At 42.8% G+C, this 9,911-nt stretch overlaps 2 protein-coding genes across 13 annotated transcripts in view; one reads left to right on the forward strand and one right to left on the reverse strand.

Moving 5' to 3' along the window:
* The window catches only part of TMED8 (transmembrane p24 trafficking protein family member 8), a 28,536-nt gene extending 23,605 nt beyond the window's left edge, over positions 1 to 4,931 (reverse strand). For 2 of the 5 annotated variants that reach the window (XM_072963497.1, XM_072963498.1), the window contains exon 1: positions 4,702 to 4,931. In XM_072963497.1, the coding sequence (XP_072819598.1) occupies positions 4,702 to 4,819 (118 nt within the window). In that variant the 5' untranslated portion in view covers positions 4,820 to 4,931. Of the gene's footprint in view, positions 1 to 3,788; positions 3,847 to 4,701 lie in introns of those variants that run through there. The other 3 variants (XM_072963499.1, XM_072963500.1, XM_072963501.1) reach the window with 3 other exon arrangements.
* Positions 4,932 to 5,039: 108 nt separating this feature from the next.
* Positions 5,040 to 9,911, forward strand: part of SAMD15 (sterile alpha motif domain containing 15) — a 28,777-nt gene continuing 23,905 nt past the window's right edge. For all 8 annotated transcript variants that reach the window (XM_072963490.1, XM_072963492.1, XM_072963493.1 and 5 more), the window contains exons 1-2: positions 5,040 to 6,915; positions 7,783 to 7,881. In XM_072963490.1, the coding sequence (XP_072819591.1) occupies positions 5,164 to 6,915; positions 7,783 to 7,881 (1,851 nt within the window). In that variant the 5' untranslated portion in view covers positions 5,040 to 5,163. The remainder of the gene's footprint in view (positions 6,916 to 7,782; positions 7,882 to 9,911) is intronic.

The raw sequence follows: 9,911 nt of genomic DNA on the forward strand, positions 1-9,911 counted from the left end.
AATGAGCAGAGAAGTAAAACTGGAAGCTCAAGAATAACGCAACTTATAACTGATGGTCTCTAAAGCAAAGGTGAGGAGGGAAGAAGAAACTTTCTCAAAATAATTTATTTTATATTTGACAGTTTTTAAAATAAGAGTTTTATTTCTATGTTACCAGAATATGGTCTCAGACATTCTGATCATGCTACAGATTTAAATGTACTGTGTACTTTGTACTTTCTCTACAAAGAGAACCAAAAAGCAGGTTTTTTCCTAAAGCATTTGATTATCAGGTCAGGGTTCTTTAGAACAGGTCTCATAGGACTTCCCCTCCACTAAACAGGACGCAAAGAGATAATTAGCCTAGCCATTAGATTCAAGTGCAGAGGAACTCAAAGCAGGTTATGTGGTTATAGACTCAAGAAGCTGAAACAAAAGAAACCGGCTGAGTTTATATTCCAACGAAATACAGAAATCATGTCATGATCCCACTTCTCCTCAGCCCTTAGGAGTGGGTCATGCTCCTAAGTGGTCATTCAGATGACAGACCTTGGATTGTACTGACTGAATTATGACAGGACTAATTGGCTACTTCAACACCATAAAAATATAACTGCTGTAAGAAAAAAGTAACCACAGGCAGACCAATTTATACTGATTTGATATAAAATTACAATCCAAACCCAAAAACCATTAGGGCTCTTTGGCATAGACTTCCACTCTTTTGCTCCATCCAATACAGTAACCACAAAATTTTAAATTTTAATTAAAATTGAAATAGCCACAGATATGCAACTTTTCCATCACAGCACAAAGACTGCCTGCACTGCTGTTAAGTCCTATATGAGAATAATGAACAAGTTCACCTGACCTGTTTCAGTCCTTGACGTCTAAATACATTGATAACTCTCAGGGTCATATACACCAGACCAAGTTCTACTGCCAACTCAGGGTCACAACAGTCTTTGCCCTTTATTTTCCCCAAAGCTCCCTAAACTTAAAGGAAAGAAGGAGGGGGTGGGGAAGGGAGGAAAGAGAAAGAGAAAGAGAGAAATTAAGAAAGGGAAGGAAGGGAGGGAGGGAGAGAGGGGAGGGAGGGAGAGAAAGAAGGAAGGAAGGAAAGGGAAAGAAGGAAGGAAAGAGAAGAAAGGAAGGATAGGGAAGGAAGAAAGGAAGAGAAGGAAGAGAAGGAAGAGAAGGAAGGAAGAAAGGAAGGAAGAAAGGAAGGAAGAAAGAGTGAGCCTATTTAAATGATGCAACATGTATGCTTCAGAGAGTTTCACTATATAAAAAGTAATCTCTCTCTCCTCTTGGGAACTGAAGTACCCAGGTGTCCCAAAGAAAAAAAACTATTAAAAACAATTACAGTTCATAAAACAACAGGAACACTAAGGCCACTGGAGAGCTTAGTTCAGAAGAACATCAACATTCTTCCTACTTTATAACTAAAACCTCAACTGACATACATGAAGACTCTCAAAAGGTATTCTCTGCAGATAATTCTTTTAAAAAACAAGTCATGGTTATTCTGGATAATTATAAATTCCTGTTTCGAAGGAATAAGAAACATTGAAAACCTGAAACCCCTAATTTCGGTAACAACTAAATGTCGAATCTCATTTCTTACTGCTGTTTCCCCTCTAAGAGAAAATGATAGGAATCTCTTTCAACTTCATCCTTAGGCTTCTATTGCTTACTTATTGGGTCATCCTCCAGAGGAAGGTGGCAGAAGGATCCAATCAAACTCCTAATCTGAAGCAGTTTTTTGAGTTTACTTCCAAGCCTCTGCAACTCTTCGCTTGCCTTCCACACTGCTTTGGAAATCCAGCTTAACTCTAACTCAGGGTTTCTCACCAGCAGCACTTCTGACATTTGGGGCCAGATAAGTCTGCTGTGGGAGCATCCTGTGCACTGGAGGGTGTTTAAGAGATGTCAGTAATAGCTCTCTCCCTCCTCCATAACACAAGTTGTGACAACCAAAAAGTATTACAGTTCTTTATGTACTTACCTCCAAGAAACCAGCTTGAGGGTGGGGACAGAATCTGTCTTGTCTGTTTATCTCCTAGAGCCCTTGCTGTTGTCCTACAGGTTCTGTAAATATTTGCTGGATTGTGAGACAAAGTCTCAACACAGAGATTTAGAGGAGCTGAATATGAGGATATCAAGGGCTGAGATAACAGAATGTTCCTTAGGTTAAAGCTGTGGTTCTCAGCCAGGAGGGATTTTGCCTCCCCCAGGGGACTTTTTGTAACCCTCTAAGAGAAAATGATAGGAATCTCTTTCAATTTCATCCTTAGGCTTCTATTGCTTACTTATTGGGTCATCCTCCAGAGGAAGGTGGCAGAAGGATCCAATCAAACTCCTAATCTGAAGCAGTTTTGTGACCCTGAGTTGGCAGTAGAACTTGGTCTGTTGAATTTTGTTCCTGGGTACTCTTATCTTACCAAACTAAAAACACCTTGAGGGCAAAGAACATAACCTGCCCTAGAATACCAATTCTAAATTAATATTTGATTAATGGCCAATAAAAATATAAAATAAACTACTGTAAACTTTATCACAACAAGGTCACAACTTCAGACAGACAGTAAAAACTCTACAGCTAACTTAGGCAAATAAGTTAACCTCTCTCAGTTGTAGTCTGTTCTTCTGTAAAATGGGGAGGAAATGATTGTTGACCGGATTAAGTCAAATAATACAAGTAAATCTTTTTCCACCTTCTGGCACAGAGGGAATTGAATTACATTAATTACTTTGTTGCTAATAAAATAATAGTACTGTTATCACTACTATTTTATTAGCAACAAATCCTACCTCATGGGAAAGGGCTTGCTCTGGGCTACAATAACAAACTCCTATGTGATATAAAAGAAATCAACACTCACCCTGCTTTCTGAGGGTAAGAGGAAGAAGGTAACATAAGTATTTCTATCAATGTCCTGAGATGAAAAAGTGAATGCAGGATCCAATCAGAAGGGGTGGGGGTTGGGGGAGACATACTCAGAGACAAAGCTGATATCTTCCAATACATTTCTGACTATTCTCTAGACCTTTCTACTCAAAATGCTTGAGTATGTTTGCCATAAGGATCTAAAGAGGAAGCAAAAAATAAAATCCTTAACTTATAAATATTGACACATGCAAGGGACACGTTTGAGACTTTGAGTGTTCAGCCGCTTAATCTTTCAGAATGTATGCTTAAAATTTCTATCACTATAATGTTAAACACATGCTATCAATTTGAATTTACTACAAAGCAAAAGAGTTCATGAGGAAAAAAGACGAAAATTGGTAGACTTTTTTTTTTTTTTGGTAGACGTTTCAAAGTGAAGAACATGAAGTCACAGGAAAAAGTTGAGTGATTCAAAGAGAGGTGTGTGCGTGTTAGCGTTTGACGCCAGCTGCATTAGGAAATGGGAGATATTTAGGACAGAAGTACAAGAAGGGAAATCACCATGCTGGGAAGTAAACATCCAGGAACACCTCCTCTGACAGCACATAGAGTTTCAGTGATCAAAAACAAACCTTATTCTCATAATAATAGATAACACCAGTATAGTGTGTATCTTGGGCTGGGCACCAAGTGTCTCGTACACAGCAGCTTGTGTAATCCTCCCAGCAATCTTATTAGGCAGTTACTATTAGTGCCCACATTTTACAGATAAGAAAACAAACCTAGAGAAGTTAAGTGACTTGCCCAAGTAAATTAAAGATTCAGACTCCAACCTAGGCGCCATGGCACCATGTCTACTGCCATACTGCACAGTGACTATTTTAATTTCAGAACTAGAAATTTAATTTATACTTACTACTTAGTGAGACCAGTTCTCTCTCCCTACCCTTTTGTATTTCAAAGAAGCATCCTTTTAGTTGACTCTTGTGCGATGATCATAAGAAGGCTTGAAAGGTAAAAGTGTGATCGATAGACACTTTCGCCTTTGGACACTGACCATGAAGTAATCCACATGGAGGAACGTGGGTGGGTAGAAATGAGACAATCTCCTGAACAAGACGAGAGGGATCTCGAAGAATGAGGGAAGTCGCCAAAGTTCCTATTTCAGCCCCTATTTCTTGCCTCTGCTCTGACCGCTATGTTCATTCAAAAGACCCCAGAGCCAACCGATTCCAACTCTGCTTTTCATCTCTCTCACTCTGATAGATGGAGAGGATGGACGCGAGGCGAGGAGCGAGGGTCTATGTGCAGGGAGGCTAGAGCCAAGTGGGGTTCTGGACAGAGAGAAAGGAGAGGCTGCCTCCTCGGATCGGGGTGCAGAGGCGCGCGGAAAGGATGGGACCTGGGACAGAGGTGAGCATCGGGGTGGGGAGCCAGAAGCAGGGGGCAGCGAGGCCGGTGGGGTCGGGGTCAGCAGCCAAGGAGTGATCAGCGGGCGTGCTGAAGCCGAAGAGGCGCCAGCGGCAGAGCAGCCCTGTCACTACCATCCGGGTTGATCTGAGAAAGGAAGCGGGGCAGGAACCAAGGCATTTCGAAACAGAAGCAGAAAATAATCTCGAGCGAAGACCAGGCCCAGGGGGTGGCAGCGGCGGGGGCAGGGATCGCGGCCCGGAGCAGGAGCAAAGGCAGGAGCTCCGCGCGTGAAGGGGCTGCCCAGACTCTCCTCCTCCGCAGGGGAGCGCAGGGCAGAGCGCGGCCGAATCCCGCACCGATGTGCGGGGCTCCGAGGCCGGGCGGCACCTAGCCGCCGGCGCCCCGGCCTTGCGTACCTGAAGCGGCCGCCTGGCTCCCCTCCACTCCCGGGCCGTCCCCGACGCCGCGCGCCGACCCTCGGCGGGCTGCGGGGCTCCAGACGCCCGGCCTCTCAGCCGTCCGCCGGTCCGACATCTGCAGCCCGCGCGGAGAGCGCCTCTACCGCGCGCCGCCAGTGGCTCCGGAAACAGCCGAAGGCCGAGCGCGCCGGGAAGAGCCGAGCGGAGCCCGAGGGCCGGAAAGGGCAGCGCTTCGGGCCTGGAGCGGTCGCGGGAGCTCTGGCCGGCGGAGGCTGGCCACGTGGGCTCGGGGAGGGCTACTGCGTGCTTATGATCGCAGGTTTTTAAAGTCAAGGGTTGAAAGAACAAACAAAACCTGAGAAGAGTCCGTGAACCCCGGCCGGAAGTCGTGGTATCCATGGAGACGCTATCGGAAGTTGGGGTTGCTAGGAGGCCTGGGCGCGTTGGCTAATCTGCGTCATGGCTGAAGTCCCAGAAGATTATGATTCCGGCCCGGGTGAAGAAGAAGACCTGCAGTCTGAAGGACCAAAACTGCCTGACTCTCTTATGACGACTAAAGATGCCGAACCAGACACCATGGCAGAAGCAGGTCCAGAGCTTCCTGTAGAAACTGACGACGAGCCACAGCCAGAGACGGAGGAAGAGGACTTTAAAGAGGCTCCAGAGAATGCTAAGGATGTATACCCATACCTAAAACCAACCAAAACAACTGAGGAAGAGATTCTCAACAAGTCCAAGACAGACCTTTATAGCGATACTGAGTTAGGGATTCCCCAAGAGGTAGAGTTGGAGACATCCAGACAGATAGGAGGTGAGTTTTTCAAGGATTTGGAGATCCCTGTGGATGAAAAGCTTGAGGACCAAGAGGAGGAAGCCAAGCCAGATGTTACAGAGGATGTACTCATACAGTCAGCTAAGGAAACAGAGCTAGATCTACCAAAGGAAACCAAGTCTGAGGTTCCAGGGGCAGCAATCAGTGAGACAAGATTAGTGTTAACAGAGGAGACCAAACAGGAGGTTCCAGACGAATCACTCAGAGAGCAATATAAAGAGACAGGTCTAGAACCTGCAGAGAAGACCAAACCTGAATTTCCAAGTGAAAAACCAAGAAAATCAATTGAAGAGGCAGGTCTACAGCCATCAAAGATGACCACAGCAGAGATTACAGAGAAGACACAAAGTAAGTCACCTAAGAATAGGACAGAACCACCTGGGGAGGCCAAACCAGAGTTTCCAGAAGAGAAACTAAGTATGTCTACTGAGGAAATACAGAGAAAGTCAACTGAAGAGAAAATTCCAGAGCCACTAGAGATTGAATCAGAGTTTTCTGAGGAAAAATCAAGAAAACCAATTGAAGAAGCAGTTCTAGAGCCATCAGGAAAGACCAAATCAGAAGTTCAAGGTGAGACACAAAGAAAGTCAACTGTGGAGAAAGTTCTAGAGCTACCAGAGGAGACTAAACCAGCAGATCAAAAAGATAAGCAGAAAAAATCAACAGTGGAGACAGGACTAGCACCATCACAGAAGTCCAAATCAGAGAAGACACTAAGACAGTCAACTGACGGGAAAGGTCCAGAGCCACCAGAACAGACTAAACCAGAGTTTCCAAAGAAAGAACCAAGAAAGTCAACTGAGGAAATAGGTCAAGTGCCACCAGAGAAGACCAAACCAGAGATGCAAGAGAAGACACAAACAGAGCCAAATGAGGAGACAGATTTAGAGTTACCATATAAAGCCAAACCACTTCTTAGAAGAAAGACCCACGTAGAATTTGCCAGCGAAGATAGGCCAGAACCAATCAAATTTAAGCATTCTGTAGACAAAGACAAGCTAGAGCACTCTGATTATCAAACAAGAAAGTTGTTAGTAAAAGAAACTAAAAAAGTGTCAAAAGACTCTGGGTCAGGGTCTCTTTCAGTAAGTGAAGCAGACTCAGGGAATATAGATTATGAGTTTTCTAAAGAACTCCAAAATGTATTTCAGCTTTCTGATACCAATTATGAATTATACTCATATTTCTCTGAGTCTCAGAGGGATTTAAAAGGGTCCCCTAGTGAAAAGAGAGTTGTAGATCTGTCCTCAGAGTTGATGAAACATGAAGATAAAGAAGCCCAGCCCTGCAAAAAAACTGACCTACAATTTGAGTATCTTAAATGGAGCCCAGAGAAAGTTGCAGAGTGGATTAGCCAGCTAGGCTTCCCTCAATACAAGGTATACAAAAAGTGACACTTTTTGAGATCTATACTCTCATCCTTCTTCCTCTTATTCCTCTACCCTTACCTGACCTTTGGCCTCCTCTTAACTAGAAGGACTATAGAAGAGTCATGGACCATGGTAGAGATAACTTGGACTCTAATTTTGGCCTTTCCACTGATGTATATTTGTATTTTGGGAGAGGAAGGAAAGGTCACATTTGTTTGTTTTCTCTATTCATCACAGTGATTATACTTCTCTGCAATCCTTTTAATAAAGACTAAAACATTGATATAGGCTTCTTTTCATAGAAATCTGTATTTTTAAAAACGTTTCAACCAAGGTAGACTTTTTGGTACTTTGTCAGGTTTTAGTAGCAGCTCCTTTAACCTGAACTTGTACTATTAATCTTAAGTGTCTGTTTCAAATATGTTATATGTATCATGAGCACCTAACAGTACTAACTTATATCAACCAAGAATAGTTTTACTAAAAGAAAGGTAGGGTGAATCCTTTTATTTCACTGGTGCCAACTATATTCTTAGGCTGCCACAAACAACACAAGGACTGAAATCTTTGGTACTCCTGTACTTAAAACTGTAGTTGAGGCATGAAAGAAGTACTGGTTGTATCATACTCAAAAAAAATTTTTTTAAGCAGCAGTATAAAATTTAATCAAGAGTTTAGATGGGTAATATGTGTGATTATTAGGATTATTTTTAAGTTTAAAATCAAAAAATTTTCTCAGTACAGAACTAGAGACAAACATTTATTTATTCCTCCCTCCCTCTTTCCTTCCTTCCCTTCTTCCTTCCTCTGTCTTGCTTTCTTTTCTCCCTGTATTTGCCATACATCTTTTGAGTGATATTCTCATTGTACTGACAGGAGTGTTTTACAACAAACTTCATCAGTGGCCGAAAGCTCATCCATGTAAACTGCTCAAATCTCCCTCAGATGGGGATAACAGATTTTGAGGACATGAAGGTGAGTTGTGTACATTTTCCCTGTAAAGTGCTGTGACACTGCTCCCTTCTACTGCAAACCAATCTCCTTTCCTTCCAACCTGGCCTCCAGTTTCTGCCAGTGGTGTTATCATACTCCCAGTATCCCAGGCTCACAGTGGTGGCTTCTTCTCTCTCCTTGGATTCCCACAAAGATTCCAAGAACTGTCACTTCCTCCTGTAGCATCTGGTTTTCTCCATTCTCAGACTGTTACTGGAAGGTACCTAGAACATCTCAGTAGCCTCCTGCTTTTAGCCTCTGTCTGTAGACCCTCTGGATTCAAGGACCCTGCATTTAGACTCTCACCTTCCACCTATTTCTACAGTACACTACTTAGAAACCTTTGAATCCTCTCTACTTACAAGATACTCTCAACTCCTTAGCTTGGGATTTAAGGCCCTTCCCAAGTTTTCTCCAACCACCGTTCTCTCGCCTGCTACTCCTCTGCTTGATCCTTCTGCTCCAGTCTCACAGGTCACCTCACACCCCCGCAAGCCTGCCTTGTGCATTCCTCCCTCTACCTCTTTCCTCAGTTCCCCCTCCCCCTGCATGACTAATATGACTCTTAATCGTCCCTCAGGACCCAACTCCCCATGAAGTCTTTCCTGGCCTTCCTAGCACACTGTAACCTCCCTCCAAAGCTCTCATACATTTTATGTCTCTAACACTCATTTGGCACTTTTTTTAATAACACCATATGTGTTTTGCCTGCTTTACTAGCTAACTTTGAAAAAAGTTACATTAACCTTACTGAACCTCAAGTTCCTACGATCTCGCCAGCACCAGCAGTCCATGTGATGCTTTTGTGCATAACATTGCCCTCCGGTTACTGTCTTTTGTAGTTTACAAAGCTTCACATACATAATCTCATTTATAATCTTTCCTTGAATACCCCCCACCCCAATGTACCAGTGGTTTTATTCAGTACACTCTTACCTGTAAAAGCTCTGCCTTAGTGGTTCTCAGTCTTGGATAGTCTTTGGAATCAGATGAGATTTTTAAAAAAATCCTAGGCTTCACACTGCAGAGGTTTTGATTCATTAGGTCTACGGTAGGCCCTGGAATTTGTTGAAGGATTAAGACATTCAAAGTTATGTTAGATGATCTTTGCTTGACAGGCCCACTATGACACAGGTAACTTTTTAGAGATCATACATGACCTTTAAGTATGCCACCGTTACCTTCCTTACTGATATACTAAGCATTTTTAACCCCACCATTATAATTATAGCACCTAGTACAGTAAATCCACAATTTATCCCATAACAACACTTAAGCAGTGTACTTATCTTTTGCCTGCTAACTCTTTCATATCATCATTCACCAGCTTTGGAGAGTGGGAGGAGTCAGGGCAGGTTGCTTGAATGTAATTCTGGACAGACTGCTAAGAAATTGAACTACATCTAAACTGTGCATTCTATTTAGAAGCCTTGTAGTTAATTCATGGCCAGTTTCTGTTCTCTTCAACTTCCTTTCACTTCTGTAATTTTGCAATTACTCATGCTTCGTGTACAGAAATCACTCAGCTTTCCCTTTTTCCTTCCCATGACCCTACTAAGATGACCAGAGAAGAGCTAAATGTATACATGAGACTGGTGAGGTCTGCAGGAGGAAAGAAACACTAATTCTTTTTTTCACCTGGCCAAGGGAGTGCTTGAAACCACTATCTTGTCTTTCCCATTTGTAGTGATGCAGTAGCTTGGTAAAAAGGGGAGAGAATGTCAACCTTACTCATTCTAGGGACAAGCTAGACAAGGTAACACTGCACTTGCCTCAGCTTTCTGCCTTAGAAAATAATTCTCAAAATACTAAATATTCACTCCATCAAGTGAACAAAAGAACTCTGATAAGTATTTGGAAAACAGATGAATTGCTTATTCTTTTTGTATGCATGATTTTCATTACAAAGTATAGCCTTGTAAGATTTATAATATCTCAGCAATTTCACTACACCTACCTTGTTGCAAACTATTTAAATAGCACAGATTCATAACATGTCAGTAATTATCACT

The sequence above is a fragment of the Vicugna pacos genome, chromosome 6 (genome assembly GCF_048564905.1).
Source record: "Vicugna pacos chromosome 6, VicPac4, whole genome shotgun sequence".
Lineage (NCBI taxonomy): Eukaryota > Metazoa > Chordata > Mammalia > Artiodactyla > Camelidae > Vicugna > Vicugna pacos.